The sequence below is a fragment of the Urocitellus parryii genome, chromosome 11, assembly GCF_045843805.1.
Source record: "Urocitellus parryii isolate mUroPar1 chromosome 11, mUroPar1.hap1, whole genome shotgun sequence".
In the NCBI taxonomy this organism is placed as follows: domain Eukaryota; kingdom Metazoa; phylum Chordata; class Mammalia; order Rodentia; family Sciuridae; genus Urocitellus; species Urocitellus parryii.
In genome coordinates, this window is record NC_135541.1 from 66,556,269 (window position 1) to 66,577,814 (window position 21,546).

A 21,546-nucleotide genomic window follows, 5' to 3' on the forward strand; every position below is an offset into this window, starting at 1 on the left:
TGTTTGTTGCAATTTATGAAATATGGAAGGAACTCGTAATAAAAAAAATCAGATACCACCTATCTAACCATAGTTTTCCCTAATTTAGTTCGATTTAAAAATATACCTCTTTGGGGCTGGGGCTGGGGCTCAGTAGTAGCGCACTTGTTGGCATGTGTGAGGCACTGGCTTCGATTCTCAGCACCATATATAAATAAATGAAATAAAAGTCTATCAATAACTAGAAAAAATTAATATATATATATATATATATATATATATATTTAATTAAGTACCACTATTTGTATCTTATATATATGATATATAAGATATATATCTATACATCTATATATATATATAGATGTATAGATATATATATCTTTTCCCTTAAAAAGCCATGCCTACCCATGTACTATTTCTTTTTTCATAGGAGTTATTGAAGCTACTGTATATTGACTTTGTTTTCAGAGAAAGAAAATAAAATACATTAAAAACATTTTCATTCATCACTCAGAGTCACAGCCTAGGAGTTGAAAACATATTGATGAATAAAACCAATGAAAGTGACAATGTAGGCTGAGAAGAGCAGGTTCCACATATTCAGAAGCCTATCATGAGTCCCCATTTACAAGAATAGTTTCCTTATCGTCCAACTGATGTTTTTCTCACATTGCACATTGAGTTTTACTGCCATAATTCGGCAACCAGAGGAACTTGAGAGAAACTAAGGTCATATCCATTCATTTACATCCTTATCTCACATAGCTTTGGCAAGTATTACTTGCTGATGTGGAAGCTAACTAAAATGAAAGTCATATGAGCTGAATCCAGGAGTCACTCCTAACAATCTTTGAACATCAACTAGACTTTCTGACCTGGCATAATTTATTTGGTCTGATTAACAAGGGTGACAAAAGAAGGGCCTTTGATTTAAATTGGGTACAAAAGATCAAGGGAGGATAAAATAGGCAGAAGTCTCCTGATTACTGAAAAGGTTTGATTTACTCTAATGGCATTAAGAGGAAAATGAGTTGTGCAGCAGGGCACATGGGAACTGTTTTAGTCAGCTTTTACGCCCATGTGATGCAAGGACCCAACCAGAACAACTGTAGGGGAGGAAAAGTTTATTTAGGGGATCACAGTTTCAGATGTCTCAGTCCCTGGGCAGCAGGCTCCATTCTTCAGGGCTCAAGGTGAGGCTGAACATTGAGGCTGAGTGTGTGGCAGAGGGAATCAAAGAGAAGTCTTCAGTTGCCAGATACAAATATGTACCCAAAGCCACACCAATTCCTACCTCCCCCACCCACACCCTATCACTTTAGTTACCACTCAGTTAATCCCTATCAGGAGATTAATTCACTGATTGGGTTACGATTCTCAAAAGCCAAACATTTCTCCTCTGAACCTTCTTGCATTGTCTCCCATGTAAGCTTTTGGGGATCACCTCACATCCATACCGTAACAGGAGCTATGCTGTTGAGGAAGAACGGCTATTGCACTGGGAATTCTTCTGGAAGGTTAGCATCTATTCAACCAGTTCTAATGACTAGGGAGATACAGGTCAATGTGGAGAAAATGTAGGAAAGGGGTGTTGGACCCCTGGACTTTTACAAAGAGAGGAATGAAGGTCTGAGATTCTGTGTTAGAAATTGTGATACTATGTAATAATCAGACTTTTCCCATTTTCCTTCCTACCCAGCCACACGATAGCTCTGAAGGCAAAGTCTATCAGCATGGTTATTTCCCTCTCTAATATGACAGTACAATTACTAGGCTCAGGTGGGTCCCTGTCCTGGGCTATTCCCTCCAAGATCAGGCTCTGATTTAGTTCTGTTATCAGAACTGCTTAAGTAATGGGTTGTTAATTAGCAAGAATAAGAAAACAGAATGATTGTTGTTATTATTATAGTCAGGACAGGAAAATAACTTATGTTTCCCAGTACAAAATAAAAACAAGAGGCCTCTTTTTAAAAATTATTGAGAATTTCAAGACAACAGCAAAATTTCAAGTAATGACAAAAACAGTGAAACCAAGTTCAGAGCCTTCTAAGCACAAAGCTCTAAACAACTGCATGAACCCCATACTCACAAAGCCAGCCCTACCTATGCTGCAGGAAAAACTAGCAATAGCACCAGTTGTGTAAGGTCTCTATATGATCCATTAAAACTACAAAGCACCCTTCATGATCTTATGGTTGGTCTCCATAATCAAGAAAAAGTATCAGATTTGAGTAGATCGGATCCATAGGCCCATCACCTCTGATTAGGAATCTAGAAACAGAAAGTAAATCTAAGTTTCCCAGTAACAAAGACAGTCACCCCTATGTGAGAAGGAGCAGCTTCTGTACCAATCAGCTATCTGAAGGGTTCCTGAATAGAAAAAACCTGTAGCAGCAGCCATCCAAGTGGATGATGGCCTGAAGCTGGCCAGTCACAGTGTTACAATATAAATACCTGCCCTCAGAGGAATGCACAAACCTCTAGATGTTTTCCCATTTGTAATCATTAAACTTCAAGAATAACCAGCAAATGAACCTCCCATTTATTTTTTATTTTATTTTTTATTTATATATGTCAGCAGAATGCATTACAATTCCTATTACACATATAGAGCATAATTTTTCATATCTCTGGTTGTATGCACAGTACATTCACACCAATTCATGTCTTTGGATAATAATGCCCATCACATTCCACCAAAATTTATAACCCCATGCCCCCACCCTTCTCCTCCAAGCCCTCTGGCCCTATCTAGAGTTTGTCTATTCCTCCCATGCTCCTGCTCCCTATCCCACTATGAATCCGCCTCATTATATCAAAGAAAACATTTCGGCATTTGTTATTTTGGGATTGGCTAACTTCACTTAGCATTATCTTCTCCAACTCCATCCATTTTCCTGCAAATGTGATGATTTTTTTCTCTTTTATTGCTGAGTAATATTCCATTGTGTATATATGCCACATTTTTTAATCCATTCACCTATTGAAGGGCATCTAGGTTGGTTCCACAGTTTAGCTATTGTGAATTGTGCTGCTATAAACATTGATGTGGCTGTGTCCTTGTAGTATGCTGTTTTTAAGTACTTTGGGTATAGACTGAGGAGAGGGATAGTTGGATCAAATGGTGGCTCCATTCCAAATTTTCCAAGAAATCTCCATACTGCTTTCCATATTGGCTGCACCAATTTGCATTCCCGCCAGCAGTGTATGAGTGTACCTTTTCCCCCACATCCTTGACAACATTTATTGTTATTTGTATACATAATAGCTGCCATTCTTACTGGAGTGAGATGAAACCTTAGAGTGATTTTGATTTCCATTTCTCTAATTGCTAGTGATGATGAACATTTTCTCATATATTTGTTGATTAATTGTATATTATCTTCTGAGAAGTGTGTGTTCAGGTCCTTGGCCCATTTATTAATTGGGCTATTTGGGTTTTTATGTTTGTTTGTTTGTATTTTGTTTTGGTGCTTAGCTTTTTGAGTTCTTTATATATCCTAGGATTAGTGCTCTATCTGATGTGTGAGGACTAAAGATTTGCTCCTAAAATGTAGGCTCTCTATTCACCTCAAAGATTGTTTCTTTTGTTGAGAAGAAACTTTTTGGTTTGAGTCCATCCCATTTATTGATTCTTGGTTTTAATTCTTGCACAATAGGGCTCTTATTAAGGAAGTTGGGGCCTAATCCCACATGATGGAGATTAGGGGCTACTTTTTCTTCTATTAGATGCAGGGTCTCTGGTTGGATTCCTAAGTCCTTGGTCCATTTTGAGTTGAGTTTTGTGTATTATGAGAGAAAGTGATTTAATTTCATTTTGTTGCATATGGATTTCCAGTTTTCTCAGCACCATTTGTTGAAGAGGCTATCTTTTCTTCAGTGCTTGTTTTGGGCACCTTTGTCTAATATAAGATAATTGTAATTTTGTGAGTTAGTCTCTGTATCCTCTATTCTATACCATTGGTCTACCAGTCTAATTTGGTGCCAATAGCATGCTGTTTCTGTTATTATTGCTCTGTAGTATAGTTTAAGGTCTGGTATAGTGATGCCACCTGCTTCACTCTTGCTGCTAGGAATTGCTTTATCTGTTCTGGGTCTCTTATTTTTCCAGATGAATTTCATGACTGCTTTTTCTATTTCTATGAGGAATGCCACTGGGATTTTGATCAGAATTGCATTAAATCTCCATAGTGCTTTTGGTAGTATGATCATTTTGATAATATTAATTCTGCCTATCCAAGAGCAAGGTAGATCTTTCCATCTTCTAAGGTCTTCTTTGATTTCTCTCTTTAGAGTTCTGTAATTTTCATTATATAGATCTTTCACCTCTTTCATTAAGGTGATTCCCAAGTTTATTTTTTTTTGAGGCTGTTGTAAATGGGATAGTTTTCCTCATTTCCCTTTCTGAGGATTTGTCACTGATATACAGAAATGCCTTTGATTTATGGGTGTTGATTTTATATCCTGCTACTTTGCTGAATTCAGTTACTAGTTCCTGAAGTTTTCTGGTAGAACTTTTAGGGTCTTCTAGGTATAAAATCATATCATCAGCAAATAGTGCCAATTTGAGTTCTTTATCTATGTGTATCCCATTAATTTCTTTTGTCTGTCTAATTGCTCTGGCTACTGTTTCAATAACTATGTTAAATAGAAGTGGTGAAAGAGGGCATTCCTGGCTTGTTCCAGGATTTAGAGAGAGTGCCTTCAATTTTTCTTCATTTAGAATGATGTTGGCCTGGGGCTTAGCATAGATAGCCTTTATTATGTTGAGATATGTTCCTGTTATCCCTAGTTTTTCTAGTGTTTTGAACATAAAGGGGTGCTGTATTTTGTTAAATGCTTTTTCTGCATCTATTGACATGATCATATGATTCTTATCTTTAAGTCTATTGCTATGATGATTTACATTTATTGATTTCCATTTGTTGAACCAACCTTGCATTCCTGGGATGAATCCCACTTGATGGTGGTGCACAGTCTTTTATATGTCTTTGTATTCGATTTGCCAGAATTTTATTGAGAATTTTTTGCATCTATGTTCATTTGAAGTTTTCTTTTTTTTTTTTTTTGATGTGTCTTTGCCTGGTTTTGGAATCAGAGTGATATTGGCCTCATAGAATGAGTTTGGAAGTGCTGCCTCTTTTTTTTATTTCCTGAAATAAATTGAAGAGTGTTGGTATTAGTTCTTCTTTAAAGGTCTTGTAGTACTCAGCTGTGTATCTGTCTTGTCCTGGGCTTTTCTTGGTTGGTAGACTTTTGATGGTGTCTGCTATTTCATCACTTGAAATTGATTTGTTTAAATTGTGTATATCACCCTGATGCAATTTGGACAAATCATATGACTCTAGAAATTTTTCAATGCCTTTGATATTTTCTATTTTATTAGAGTACAAGTTTTCAAAATATTTTCTAATTATCTTCTGTATTTCTGTAGTGTCTGTTGTGATATTTCCTTTTTATCATGTATGTTAGTGATTTGAGTTTTCTCTCTCCTTCTCTTCCTTAGCATGACTAAGGGTCTGTCAATTTTATTCTGTCAATTTTTTCATTGTTTCTTTTGTTTCTATTTCATTGATTTCAGCTCTGATTTTAATTATTTCCTGTCTTCTGCTGCTTTTGATGTTGATTTGTTCTTCTTTTTCTATGGCTTTGAAATGTAATGTTAAGTCATTTATTTGTTGACTTTTTCTTCTTTTAAGGAATGAACTTCGTGCAATGAACTTTCCTCTTAGAACTGCTTTTATAATGTCCCAGAGATTTCGATATATTGTATCTGTGTTCTCATTCACATCTAAAAATTTTTTAATCTCCTCCCTGATATTTTCTGTAACCCATTGTTCATTCCAGTAGCATATTATTTAGTCTCCAGGTGTTGGAGTGGATTTTATTTCTTACTTACCATTGATTTTTAATTTAATTCCATTATGATCTGATAGAATGAAGGGTAATATATTTACTTTTTTATATTTGCTAAGAGTTGCTTTGTGGCACAGTATATGGTCTATTTTAGAGAAGGATCCATGTGCTGCTGAGAAAAAAGTGTATTCGTTCATTAAAGGATGAAATATTCTGTACATGTCAGTTAAGTCTAAGTTATTGATTGTATTATTGAGTTCTATAGTTTCTTTGTTCAGTTTTTGTTTGGAAGATCTATTCAGTGGTGAAAGAGGTGTGTTAAATTTCCCCAAAAAATATTGTGTTGTGGTCTATTTGCTTCTTGAACTTGAGAAGAGTTTGTTTGATGAACAAAGCTGCTCCATTGTTTGAGGCATATACATTTATAACTATTAAGTCTTGTTGGTGTATGGTTCACTTGAGCAGTATGTAGTGTTCTTTCTTTATCCTTTTTGATTGACTTTATTTGAAGTCTACTTTATTTGATATGAGAAAAATCCTTGCTTGCTTCCACAGTCCATGTGAGTTGTATGATTTTTCCCAACCCTTCACCTGCAGTCAATGGATGTCTCTTTCTATGAGATGAGTCTCTTGTAGGCAGCATATCGGTGGGTCTTTTTTTTTTAATCCAATATGCTAGTCTATGTCTTTTGATTGGTGAGTGTAGGTCATTAACATTCAGGGTTATTATTGAGACATGATTTGTATTCCCGGCCATTTTTGCTTATGTTGGTACTTAACGGAACTTGGTTTCTCCTCTAATTAGATTTTCCTTTAGTGTAATCCCTCCCTCTGCTGATTTTCATCATTGTTTTTCATTTTCTCTTCTTGGAATATTTTGCTGAGGATGTTCTATAGTACAGGCTTTTGGAGTGGGTGGATCTGGGCTGCTGGGCTTGACCTCCCTCTTTAGTCTGTTGGTTGGAAGGGGCAGTCCTGTCCCAGAGGCTATGCTCTGGTGGGTGTCTGCCCCACCTGGGGGTGTACCGGGCCTACTGTGCACCTGAGATGGACACAGGCTGGTGTGGGTAGATCTGGGCCACCAGGCTTGACCTCCCCCAGTAGTCTGCTGGCTGGAAGGAGTGATCCTGCACCAGAGGCTAGGGTCTGGCAGGTGACTGCCCTACTCGGGGAGGGATGAACCGGGATTCCTGTGAGCCTGGGTGCTGCACAGGCTGGTGTGGATGGTTCTGGGCCACCAGGCTTGACCTCCCTGTGGTAATCTACTGGTCAGAAGGGGTGGTCCTGCACCAGAGGCTGGGCTGTGGTGGGTGTCTGCCTCGAATGCTGTGCGCCTGGGACCTGCACAGGCTGGTGTGAGTGGATCTGATGAACCTCCCATTTAAACCCAGTCAATAAACAGAATCATGAAGAAAATACAATTAATGTTTTAAGCTACCAAATTTTGTTATAATTTAGTCCACAGCACCAGATTTGCATAACAGCCAATTCCTTTCATTAGTCCAGATTCCATGGGGAAAACAGAACCACTATGAATACTACTGAGCATAGAACTTCTCACCAGTTCTACCCCAGAATCACAGTTTCTGCCAGATGCAGTTTCAATACATCTAAGCTGCCTGAGCAAAGCCCGTACAATCACAGAAATCATGCCACATGGTGGAATCACAAGGAATTTCCTCATGTGGTAGAGAGTGGTCCTTGTCCTCAGCCTAGTAATTTTAATAGGCAGAAAGCTGAAAGCTATGAGCTCTTGTGACATGGTGACACTCATTCCACACTGGTGGCACTGATTACAGACTTCTGGCCCAATCCCCTATTGTACTGCAGAGTCATGTGTCATTGTCTATGTATTCACTTTAATCTCAATCTTGTAAATCTTCTATAATGCTTGTTTGTTGGTTCAGTAAGGAGCCCAAGTAAAAAAATTTCAGATGAATTGAAGTTGCCATTTTCATACACTAATAGATGTATTTTGAGATTGAATAGGGAGGAAGAGCTGTCCCTTGACTTATCCCCACACCCAACAACAACAACAAATGGCTAGAAAGGACTTCTGAAGACAACTGCGATTTTCCAAGACTGTGGGGTCATAGGCAGAACAGGAAGCAAGCACAAAAGAGCAAGTGACTGTTGTGATTAATGCTGAGAAATGGACAGTGAATTTAGCAACACAAAGTGATCAGTGAACTTAATAAATGCAATTCTCACAAAGAAATAATAAAGAGAGTAAACAAAGATTCTTTCAGAATCTTGACTGTGAAGTACAGTATAGAGAAGTGGAAATTAGAAGAATTAGTATGTTTGAAGCCAAGAGAGGCTTTATTTGTAGAGTAATTGTTAAATTCTATTATAAGTATTATAGAACTATTTCATATTTTAAACCTTGTACATATGACACTAAAAATGTTTTTAAAAATTTAAAAGAACACTTTGGATTCAGACTTACAGTATTGTAATCTGCAAACTGGGACAATTGTGCCAACCTCCAAGTATTTTGTGGATTCCATTAAATAATGGCAGAGTTTAGGCCCTGTTCCTATACGTACCTAGTGCTGAATTCATGGCAGCTCTCATGTTTAGAACTTTTGTCTTACTAACTCTGAAGTTCAGGGATCTTAGGACTGAGGACTATCTGTCCATCAGTGAACTGACATATTGAATCCTGCTATTTACCAGACATTCTGCTATTTCCCAGACTAAGTGCTGTGGTAGAGAGGTAAATGAAAAGAGAACTTCAGATGGAAGAAAAAAATTAAAAGCCACATGGAAGAAATGGAAAGAAAGACTGTTGGCAGTTGGGTACAGAAGGGGAACCTATATTCTCATTGACTTTTTTGTCCACTGCAATGTAAACAGTCCCTTAATTTTGAATCATTTCTTTTTTGTTGTTGTATTTTGGATTTTTTTAGCATGCTGAATAATTCATGGATATTTATACATATACATATTTGTTTCTGTTTTCTCATTTCTTGCATTTGAAGTTAGTCATTTTTTCTTGCCCTGCCGAGGGTTAGGGTATTTGATTAGTGTATTTTGATTTTGTGTTGTATTGTCTTTTTCAAAATTCTGTTCCCCTTGTCTCTCTTTCTCCCTCTTCTCTTGCTAACAGTCAAGTTCTATTGTTCTTTTCTTATTCTTCTTTTAATTTTTTACTTTTATTTCTTCCTCATCCCTCCACCTAATTTTCATGTTCTACATCACTTTTGCACTTTCCACATTCACCTATTGAAATTTCGATTTATTTTCTGCCCTCCCATGCCTTCATCATTCCTCTTAATTAACTCTATTCTTAACATCTTAGTGCTAATTGGTGTATATAATGCCAAACCACACCAGTAAGGCTGTAGTTCTAAGTAATACTACAGAAGCCAGAGATAACACCTATAATATGATTTTATGCCAGATATATAATACATGATCACTTAATGATGGAAATCAATGATCATACCATTTCTGTTTATTGTGAAAATTAACATTATAGATGTCATAATAGGAACAAAGCACTTAGTTTACTGCTATGTATTGTTTACATAGGTTGCTATATTACTTGGCTCCCCCTAAACTGTGAGGTACTAGAAACCAAAAGGGACACTATAAGTTTATAGTGTAGAAACTCTGCTGCTTCAGATACATTCAGATAGAGGGTAGACACACAAACAATATTAAAAATCAAGGGAACAAACCATTTCAAACAACCCAAAATACTCCTACATTATGGAGACAGTGGGCTTGTAGCTGCACCAGCCACTCGGGAATATGTGAAAAGTGGACTAGTCATGAGCAGGGATGCCTCTGAGGGCACTGGAGCAGCTCCCCACTTCCCTCTCCACCAGGGAGATGGATGGAGCATAGGTGAAGTCCAATTCCAAGTTGCCTATGATATGAGGAATCAGTAGAAGGGGCCTGTTATAAGTATTCACCAGGCTTCATATGCTCAGGGCTGGTGCTCAGAGGGAGATTTCTCCATCAACTTTGGCAAAGAGGAAGTCTCTCCTTTACAAAAATATTACAAAGACTTTCTCACATTTATTGAGGAGGAAATAGTACCTCCTCAAATAAATTAATCCATTAAACATTGGAGAGAATTCAAGTCCTCCAGGTGTCTCCAGTGTTTTAAAGACCTTGGATAAGCTTCTGTTGAGGCATTGTGATGTGTCATTATTTTGGGCTTATATGATAAGTCATTTAGTAATTCAGTCAATCTACTGGTCGAAACAATTTCCTAAGCACCAACTCCTGAGGCTCAGAATGAACCTGGTTTGCTTGAAGTAAGTTGAGAGAGATTTGTGGAATAATTGGAAGGCTGCTCAGGATAGGACCAGGGAAAGAATGCATAAGATGTATTTGTTAATACCCCATCCTCTACCTACTTCAAAGTTTCCCTGGAGTTGCCACTGCAACAGCTCTGACCAGAATCTTCTACAACACAGTGATTCTATGAATGTAGAATTATCCTGCCAGATTCCCAAGGGGTTGGAAGGAGGGCACAGGAGCCACCTGAGAAGGCAAAGTCCAGGCACAAGTGACAAAGCCTCTATCTTGGGAATGTGGCCAACAATCCAACATAGTATCCTGTATCTGAACTATTGAAGGTAGTCTATTTCAGTCTTTTGGGGGGTTCTGATATATTCTAGCTCCTTCTACTTTAGGACAAGACTCCTGGATTTATCATCATAACTCCTAACCTGACCTCTTTTCTCCTATTTTAAAAAAATTACTGTATTATTTGCCTCATAAAACTACATTGCCTCATTATGGAGTGATTAATGGTATAAGAATGCCAGGTTTAGATCCTGCTTCTGAAATTCACTGGCTGTGTGATCTTAACAAGTTTTAAACTCTATACGCCTCAGATTCTCCATACATAAGATAGTGTATATATTTACTTTAGAGAATTGTCATGAGGATGAAGAGAATGAATCTGCACCTTTGGTAAAGAATAAATAAATATTTACAATTAATATTATTTTCCCTGTAATTAAGTAATCAGCAAAGTACCAGGACTTTTTTATATGCTTGGATCAAAACAAATTCTTTGCATTCTTTACTGGACAGGATTTTAAAATTTAATGCTAATAACTTGACTTTATCAAATCTTTAATTATAAAAGTCTTTATAATTAAAACTTAAGTTCTTTAATTTGGATTTCAAATGTATTTTACCTAATTTGAGGTTATTTATATTTAGTGATCTTATATTTTCTTTCATTATTTACACCATTATTCCTTGATGATAAATAACCTAGATAATTCAGTTGCTCTGTAATACTGAAGAGCAGCATTAGCATTTCAGTGTCTGCTCATTTTACTGAAAATTTTTATGAATTTTCACACTCCACTCCACATAAAATATAGTCTATGTTTATATTTAGGAAATTAACCAAAATTAGGAAGAATAAAAATATATCTTAAAGGAAAATTGGCAGTGCGCTTTATAGAAAGATCTGATTTCTATTATGATTCTTGATCACTTTTACAGTAACATACAATAAAACTGTTGCATAAACTGATGTCAAATATTTTCCCATATATGTAATATTGACCTTTAAACAGTCAACATCCCATAATAAGTCAACACTGATAATTTTTAGAGGTATATATAGATGGAGAGACACAAGATGAAAGAAACCTTTTGAAGAACCAGGGAGGAACAATGGGGTTATTCAGAGGTTTGGTCTCCCTCTTAGTCCTATTCCTGCTGCAGAGGTCAAACACTTCCCTTGTGAGGCTGAATGACAATGGTTATGAAGACCTGGTCATTGCTATAGATCCTGGTGTGCCAGAAGATGGAAAACTAATTGAACAACTAAAGGTAAGATAGATGGAATTTCTTCTGTTTGAATTATGGAAAATAAAAAATGTTAATGGTGAATAATTGTTATAGAAACTCTGAATGCTCCATGAAGGTCAAAAGCAGTATGGTGCAGTGAGGACAATGTTGGGATGTGCAGAGAAAGGTAGAGGTTCTAGATGGGGTTCTTCCCAATCTTACCACAACACCTACAATAAGGCACAGGGCCTCCCTGATCCTCAGTGTCCTCCTCTATAAATTAGTAGTTGTACTTATCTCTTTTTAAATAAGTGTTTAACTCATGGTATGCTAGAGGAAAGAGCAGTGAATGAAAGGAAAAGGCCCCTGGTCTCATGGAGTGTGTATTCTTTTCAGAGATCTAATTAATAAAAATGAGTAAATCAGCAGGTCAGATGTTAGCAGGTCGCTCAGAATATACCATATCAGGAGAGGGAGTACAGAGTGTGGGTGGGACTGGAATCAGGGGAGCATGTTAGTTTCATGTATGATCATCATGGAAGACTTCAGTGATGAGGTGACATCTCAGCAGAGATGGAGGTGAGTGAGGGAAGAGCCCACTGACAACCTGTGGATTGGGCACAGCATGGAGGTGACAGTATGCTTGCTGTGACCAAGGAAAAGATGTGGATGAACAGGAGGAAGGGTGTAGCTAGCTGAAACTGGAGATGAAACAGAGCCCAGACCACTGGAAAGACTCTGGTAACTACTATGAGATGTGATTCAACAGGAAAGTTTGAGCAGAGGAGTTGGCATTCTCCTAAATGTTCTGAGATAGCTCTGACTGTGGGGTGATGGAAATGGTGGAGGATTTGAACTTGTCACTCATCCTGTTAAATTCTGATGTATCACAGAAGTATAGAAGGACCCAAGTAGGAAGCTGTGGCAGGTGAGCAGTGATGGTGACAAGGAAAGAGATATTGTGGTAGAGATAGTTAATGTGTGTGATTCTGAACATAGTCTGAGTGTAAAATGTACAATATTTCCGGATGGTTTAGATGAGTGTGGGATAGAGGAATTTAGGAAGGAAAGTAATACTCAAGAAACGTTCTAGACTTTTGTCTAAACACTAGGAAGGATGAACTATCATCAATTAGGAAGGAACAACTGTTAGTGGAGAATGGTCAGCAATGGGGAGATCTGGAGTTAGTTTAGGGCATTGTGAAATTAAGATGCTTATTAGACACCCAAGTGGAGAAGGCAGGAAAATGAATTTATGGTTAAAATTTGTGTGCAGGTAAAAATTTGAGAGTCCTCAATGTGTAAAGGATATGAATCCACTAGCTGAGTGCAAACAGAAGAGAAAGATCCCAATCTTAAATGAAGGATAGCAATTTTCTAAACTTTCTATCAACCATAAAATACCACGTAATATAGAGATTGGGCTTACAGGTGATGCGAGTTGTTTCTCTCTTTCTCTGACTTCTACATTTACTCATTCCTTGTATTCATTTCCAGGACTGTGTCCTCATTTTCATCTTTAAAAGTCTTCTTTGGTGATTCCATGGCTACTATTTATTATTCATTCCCTATAAATTTTGTTGCAGCATACAGGTGTTTATTGGTACCTGGTGAATTCCAGAAAAGATAAAAATTTGTTTTAGTTGAAAATATGGGTTGGAAGAGCAGATAGCACAAATAAATCTTAATTGTAAGGTCTTGGTGTACAGAACAAAACTGTACATTCAATTTTAAACATTTCTGAACTAAGAAATCAGTATTTGATAGAATGCTTTGATGAGTTTAAAAAGTTTCTTAACATGGTCCTCTTTTGAAAACTAAAAGGTAAATTAAAGTCCTTGCAGACATGCCTAGATTTCACAATGGTTCTTGCATTTTCTTAGCTTTCTACAAAGTTCTTGTTTTTAGATCATCCAGTAACTGAGTGAAATATTATCATCCACATTACACAGAAAAGAAATCTGGTGTTCAGAAAAGATAGAAAAATTTTCCCAGGTCACACTAAATATAATCAGAACTGAGATCCTGCTCATGAGCTGAAGACTGATAGACCTGTTTTTGAGTTCTGGCTTGAATAAGATGGCAAAAACTCAAACCAACATGTTCTTTCCTAAAATCTTATAAACCAATGTGGTCTTAAACCCATTCTTATGGATATTTGAGATGTTCAATTTTCAAGTTTCCTTTTTCTGTGTTTTAATATTTATTCTTGGTATGAGAGTAATTACTTCTGCAAACACTAGATTATTGTAGGAACTCTGAGAAAGAATTTAGAAGGAATATTATGGGACTCCTGCTTCCAAATCTTAGGGAACAATTACGAGCTAGTTCAGGATACCCCAGGGGGTGGCAAGTGTTCCCCTCCATAACCTCAGAGTCCACCACTATTCAAAACAGCCCACTTGGGCCATTGAAACTCCAAAGTAAACACAATCCCTTAGAGTTATGCAATTCGTGACTCACACAATCATACATAGCAATGCTGTTCAATCCATAACTCAATTTGAACCAACAAATATACTTTCTTCCCATATGAAAAGAGAACCATCATTTGAACAGAATGTGACAACCTGCTGAGACCTAAATATCACACCACCCACTAAAAAAGCGGGGTGGGGGGGTGACAAATGAAGAGAAGCATCCTTAGGAAACACAGACAATTCTTTCATCTGAATTAGGTCAGCACCTACTCTTCAGCTCTCCAAAGCCTGTTTTCCTAATTCTCAGCCAGTCCACTGGGCCTTCAGTTCTCTGAACTCTGGCCTTCTGACTGATCCTATGGTTCTGAAACAATCAGGTTGCTGACTTCTTACAGTACATGTGAGTCAGCACATTGGACTCTCTTACATAAGAAAGCCCGGAAGGAGCCCTTGAATTCCTGAACAACAGTTCTTTGGTAGGCTTATGGTAAAGGAAGATGAATCACAGAGGAACCTGTCCTGAAAAAAAATGACAGTGAGAATGGGGGTCCTTAGAGCTGATAAAGAAGTTGCCATTACCATTCATTACTCAGGATTTTACAATTATTCAGGGGCTTGGTCCTGTCAAATTAATCACCATAAATGCATTTTACCCATTGACTTCCCCTCTGTGGAGGGGCAATTTGTCTTATTAAGCATTGTAAATTTGGGATCATGTTACTAAATATTAGGTGATATTATTTTCAGGTTGGTGGAAGAACCACAGTTCCACAATCAAAAATTTACCACTACTATGGGTTTCTCTGTAACCCCATCCATTGACACCCAACGATGTTGCTTCCCCCATGGATATGGTAGGGAAGGAAACCTGCCCCATACCAATTCCTACAGACTGTCCCCCTCAGCTTCATCCGTTAAAGATGTTCTTGACTCAGATTTTTAGTAATGATATCAAACAGTTTAAGACTGCTTATGGGCAGAATATTTTCTAATCCATCCCATCTTTATGACAACCATCAAGATAGGTGTGTAGCAAAGGTTCGTTAAAGAGATTAGGTAATTAAACTTCAGAGTATTACATAAATCAACCAAAACCTGTGAACCAGAAAGTACTAACAACAGTACTGAGACAAAGAAAATTACTCTAAAGTCCAGGTGCATATTCAAATTAATCATTTCCTCTAAACACCAAGCATAAGCAATTGTCTTTCAGGGTAAGAGAACAGAAGACTGAGAACACTTTCACTGTATAGGACAAAGCATTAGTCTGAGTTTGACAGGTTGCAGAAATGGGACAGCAGGTAGAGACAATGTTCATCGGACAAGTGCTTTTGTGTTGAAAGGTACAAGAGAGAGATGTCAGAGATAAGTCCTGCTCTGTCAGTCCATTCTTGCTCAGCAATACTCACATATTGTTTTTCTTTGAAATAGGACATGGTCACTACAGCATCTACCTATTTATTTGAAGCCACACAGAAAAGATTTTTTTTCAAAAATGTTTCTATATTAATTCCTAAGAATTGGGAAGGAAGTCCTGAATACAAGAGGCCAAAACATGAGAAATATGATCAGGTAAGTATCAAAGTCTTGTCTAATTAAAAAAAAAAGAATATTCTCAGATGCTTCTCAGATTTATCACAACTGATTGTCTCATAGTCTTTCTAACTAAATATTATCATTTGTGTTCTTCATGTTTTAATGATCTTTTGAAACATTCTCAGGCTGATGTTAGAGTTGCAGCACCAGCCCTCCCAGGCAGAGATGAACCCTACACCAGGCAGTTCACAGAATGTGGAGAGAAAGCAGAGTACATTCATTTCACCCCTGACTTTGTACTGGGAAAAAAACAAAATGAATACGGATCATCAGGTAGGAAATTTGGCTAAAACCACTCATTTTAAGTAAGCATTTCTGTTCCCAGCTTTAGTGGACAGATCTTGGAGCCAAAGTCTTTGGGTTCAAATTCTGGATCCTCTGTTTTTTGTTTTTGTTTTTGTTTTTTTGCCAAGTGTATGTTAAACAAGTGACCCACCCTCTCTGTGTTTATTCCTGGCAAAATGGTGACCAGTTGAGTTTCTACCTTATAGAATTTTTGTGAACCACAATCTACATAATCCATGTAAAGTTATACAATCTAGTGTCGATATGTTTCAGAAATTTTGACAGCAGAATTAACAAATGTTTTCTAAGGCATACTTTTTAGATTTCAGTTTTCTAGTTCTCCACATCTGTTAACCAATCACATGTAAATTCCTTGAAAACCAGATGGAGAGAGCCATGATGCCAGTTACTGATCAAGAGAAAATTTCATAGGCTATTAGTTACTGATATTATTTAAATTACTTGCTTGTATCAGATGAAATTGTTTATAGTTAATCATTTGGGCCTATTAAAATGGAAATTTAATCTAATTCAATCTAAATGTAAGATTATTTATTCAGATGAATGAAAGCAATTATTTTCCAGACAAAAATGAAAATCACTATTAAATGAGAGTTCAGTTCTCATGTCACTATTCAGTGAAAACTTTCATGCAACCCCATACCCTATAATTGCCTCTCCCATTGCCCGTTGAGTGAAAGTTCATTAATCTCTGTCTCTGCCAACACAGCCAGTCCTAGTTATCAATACCTGGACCAGTTCCTCTCTCCAACCTTGAAAGCTCCATCATCCCTTCCATCCCAATCTTATCTTTCTTCCATACATCATCCTGACCAGAATTGCTCTCATTGGTTCCCCAAAATGTCACACCATCCTAAGTGCAATTTCTTTCTACCCTGACATGTTCAGCAAATCTAGTCACTTGAGCCACAAATACAAATAGCTCAATCCCCCAGCCACTTAATTTACATCTCCTGTACTGTATGCTCTTGCCTGTCTCTTTTTGGCTCCTGTTACCTGTTTCCCGACTGTTTAAGAAATGTATAATACTAATTGGCATCATTACAAACACACAGTTTCTAAGCTCAGTTATGCTCTCAAGTCTGTTTAACAGTATTCTTACTTGGCTCTTCTCAGTTACCTTTCTCATTTCCCATAGTAGCTATTTCAAAGCTTCTGCCATTTTTGTCAAGAATCTCTAGCCACTCTCCTCACTCCCATAAATTACCAGATGCCTGGAGTGAACAAACTGAAGCCACTACCATTTGTTAATTAATTTTTTATTTATATATGATAAATCACTACCTTTTTTTGTTTTATCACCCAAATTCATGTCCACATTATACTGATCATAGAAAAGACTTCCAATTTTTACATCCAGTGTCCCCATCTCTGTTCTTGATCTTTCCTCATATCCCATAATTTAGATCTATTCTATTATTGACAGTTCCACCCTTCCTCTTAGACAGGAGTTTGTTATGTCATTTGATGTATCTGTTTGTAAAAGAAAATTCACATTCTCCAAACCTTGCCCTAAAAACAACAGGATTTTGGAAAAATAGGATGAGGAAGAGAGCCTTCAAAATCTACATAATTTCATTAACAACTACGAAAGTATAGTGTATAAAAAGATCATTTGGACCAACCAGGCAGCAACTAACTCAGTATGGTTGGTTGCTGCCACACAGATATTGAAAGTGCAAATGTGTATATACACACACACACGGGGAAAAGGAGAAAGAGGGGGGGAGAGAGAGAGGAAATTCTATTAGAAATAAGAACAAGAAAAGCTGAAATGACACATGTCACTGGCAATGGAATCCTAAGTCAGAAGGACTGCTTTTAAGGTGTGGATGGTACTTAGAGTAACTTGAGGAGGGTAGAAGGCTGAGGGTGGAACTTTCTAGAAGATAGTCACAGATGAAGGGAGTTTTAAATGTTCTTAAAATTCACCAAAATCCTGTAGTAGTACTTGATGTGAGGGCTTTTCCCTCCCACACTGAAGGTTATCATTCTACTCCCACGAGCCAGGTCTCATTTGCTCAGAAAATCATAAAGTTTTAAATTTTACAATTTATTGCATAAACAATAATTTAGGGATATTGTTAAAATCCAGACTTTGATTTAATAGGTTTAGTAGATTTAGAGTAAGATTCTGCATTTCCAGCAAGCTCCCCAGTGATGTTGATGCTGCTTGTCCAGAACCATATTTTGAGGTATATACTTTTCATTTTTTAGGTCCTTAATTTTTTATTTTTTTAATACCCAATATTGCATTTAATGTATATAAATAAAAAATTATTGTTTTATACATTTAGTGCTTAAATGTATCACTTCACTCTGACACCCCCAAAATTCTCTGTGGTCTATAATACTGTTTCTAAGTTTTTTCATTATCACTCTCTCAAGAGCATTTTTAGACAAAATTTCCAGATTATATTATATGGTATCTTAATACAAACTAATTATTATATATCTGATTGTATTGTTGGTAGAGTTGAAGTTTAGAGAACCATAAATCATTATATTATGTAATATCTTTTGCTCTCAAGCTACCAAACCCCAAATATTTGTCTACTTTGATGACAGCATATGCTCCATAGATGCTTCATTGATTTAACATGTTGTGGAATAAAAATATAATATATTATTTAACAGTGTAGTCATCTAATACCACCGGTCTTTTATAAACAAAACTATTAGGAGTTATGGAAATCCTCAATAAAAATATATGTTGTAATGGAAAGATCTTCTTAAAATTTTTGAGATACAAAATTTTTCACCTGAATTATCATCATGCATTTGAAATAATTTCCTACAGGTAGATTGTTTGTCCATGAGTGGGCTCATCTCCGCTGGGGAGTGTTTGATGAGTACAACGAAGAGAAGCCTTTCTACAGCGGCACGTCAAAGAAAATTGAAGCAACAAGGCATGGATACTTATATTCTCCTAATGACATCAGACTTTTAACTGTTTTTTTTCCTTATTTCAAACCACAATTATTCATTTTTGTCTCATTTTTGCAAATAACAGGTGCTATATTACAGAACTGCCTCTTTTTAGGGAAATACGTCTTAGTGCAGTTGGTTTTCTATTTAAAATACACATAACTTTGATGGCAATTATTTAACTGGCATTTTGATGTATCTTACACCTGTCTACCACAATGGCCAGAACTCATTTAGACTAAAATTGTACACTACATAGTTGGACTAACTACAAAATTGATCAAAATTATTTCTGTTTGTATAAAGTAAACAAAAGTACTGCTAAATGTGGGCTGAATAAGAAACCAAATGCTCTAAGAAGCCAATTAGTAACTTCCTGGAAATGAATAGAGGTCATTTTAGAATGTCAATCTAGCATCACAGTTAATAAAAGACTATCTGCTTGATTTTAAGATCAAGAAAATAAAGTGGTTGGGGAATCCACTTAAAACTGGGTGCCCAATCAATGATACATGTCCACCTGTGGATAGGAACTTGTCACACAAGTGCAAACTAGTAATAACTAAAATGCCTCAAAATTAACTGTCACATATTTTTCAGGTGTTCCACAGGTATCACTGGCAAAAATAGAGTTTATAAGTGTCAAGGAGGCAGTTGTACAACTAGATCATGCAGAACTAATTCTACAACAAAATTGTATGAAAAGGACTGTCAATTCTTCCCTGATAAAGTTCAAACAGAAAAGGCATCCATAATGTTCATGCAAAGCATTGATTCTGTAAGTATGTCAATCATTGTTTTCAGAATTTATAATCAAAGGGCATTTCTAGTTTTATTCATTTTTATTTTTATTATTTTGTGGTGCTGAAGGGTCAAACCCAAGGTCTTACTAGATGAGCACTTTATCCATTGAACTATGTTCCCAGACCCACATATCCTATTTTAAATGATCTGTCCAGGTGAAGTAAGGCTTAAATATAATAACATAGAGTTCTTTGAACATTGGCTGGTACATGGTAAGCACACAAATAGTGTAACCTGTTATCATTATCACTATTGCGGTAAAGCTAGTTGATTCTCATTAATTACATTTTATTCAGTAAAAGTATATTTGCAGAACATATTTTAATTTTTTTCCAATTTTGAAATTAGAGTTTTTTAGTGCAAGGTATAGTAAATTATTTTTTTTATTTCATTAATCTTTTAGGTGTTGGAGTTCTGTAATGCTGAAAACCATAACCAAGAAGCTCCAAGTTTACAAAACATTAAGTGCAATTTTAGAAGTACCTGGGAGGTAATCAGCAATTCTGAGGATTTTAAAAACACTATACCCATGGCAGCACCACCTCCTCCACCTGTGTTCTCATTGTTGAGGATCAGTGAAAGAATTCTGTGCTTAGTTCTTGATAAGTCTGGAAGCATGTCTGTAAGTTTATGGATCCATATTTTCTCAATATGGGAATGGAAATAATCAAATGCTAAGAACACACTGAACTCTATCTGTACCTGGATTGCTCTAAATCACATAGTAACATAAAATACCATCACTTCCTGTAATCATGAGTTCATGATGTTACAACATTGCTGTAGTAAAAGAAAGATGAAAAAAGAGTTAAGAATATTCTAATAACCTAATAACATAAGAATATCTGTTTTTCCCCAGAAAATGGATGGTTACTAGGGGAAGATATAAGGCTTTAGCTGGAAAATTAAAACTAGACATTGAAATATGAAGTTGTTTTAAACCATGGTCCTTGTACTGAAAACGCTTGAGACATGGAAATAGAGTGGGTTAGTGGTTGCCAAACCCCATTCCAGTTCAAGGAACAAAAACAATCAGCAGAATTCTGAATGCGGCTTTATCTTATTTGTATCAACTGTGCAAGTGACCTCTTTATACTTGAAGACACACACAAAAAGTATCATATAGGAGTGAGGGCCTGCTTCCTCCTCTGCCTACAGCTGGCTTCCACCTGGCCTGTGTGTGCTGCTTCCTGGGAGCCCAGCTTTTCCTCTGGTACTTCTCTCCCTCTGGCTGCCTGATTCTCTTCCACAACCAGTAGCTCATTTAGGCCCCTTTTCACCCTGCCAGCATACCACAGGGCCCTTGATTGCCGCTCATTCAGATTGAGTTTGCTGTTGTCCTGACCTGCTGAGCTGTTTCCACTCTTAGGAGTGTAGAGAGCACTTGTGACCAGTCCAAGCTGAGCCCCTTTTGTTTTGCCATGGTTATATGTTCTCTAGTCCTACAGGAGTTCTGTGAAGCAGGCCATCTAGTTCTAATAGTTGCAAAACTTACTTGAGCTGCAGTAAATGCTGGGGTAGACTGGTCTGCAGTAGATGGACCATTTGAGCTCTGGGTAGAGGTCCAGATAGTCTGGTTAGGCCATTAATAGTTCTCCTGGGGCAATAAAATATATTATCATGTGGGGAGAAAAAAATAGAATATATAGCTGTAGCCATTCATTCCATTATCATTTGGTTAATAGAAAGCATTGTATTGGACTCTGAGAATATATGTCCATGTCATTCAGAAATTGAGAGTCCAATAGAAAAAAATTTTCTCATTACCTGGATTAGTCATATTTATTCTACAAAATTTGGAAGATGCACTCACTCAGGAGATGGGATGGATTTATTGGCTGTTATATGCTCTTCTGATGGCAACACTGCCTGTGAATACGTCTGT

The 21,546-nt window shown here is 36.8% G+C and overlaps 1 protein-coding gene across 1 annotated transcript in view; it reads left to right on the plus strand.

The window, feature by feature from the left end:
* The first annotated feature begins 11,490 nt into the window (after positions 1–11,490).
* LOC113193008 (calcium-activated chloride channel regulator 4-like) overlaps positions 11,491–21,546 on the plus strand; it is a 29,149-nt gene continuing 19,093 nt past the window's right edge. The window contains exons 1-6 of the mRNA XM_026403320.2: positions 11,491–11,649; positions 15,459–15,599; positions 15,749–15,896; positions 18,730–18,838; positions 19,458–19,635; positions 20,065–20,283. Coding sequence (XP_026259105.2) covers positions 11,491–11,649; positions 15,459–15,599; positions 15,749–15,896; positions 18,730–18,838; positions 19,458–19,635; positions 20,065–20,283 — 954 coding nt within the window. The remainder of the gene's footprint in view (positions 11,650–15,458; positions 15,600–15,748; positions 15,897–18,729; positions 18,839–19,457; positions 19,636–20,064; positions 20,284–21,546) is intronic.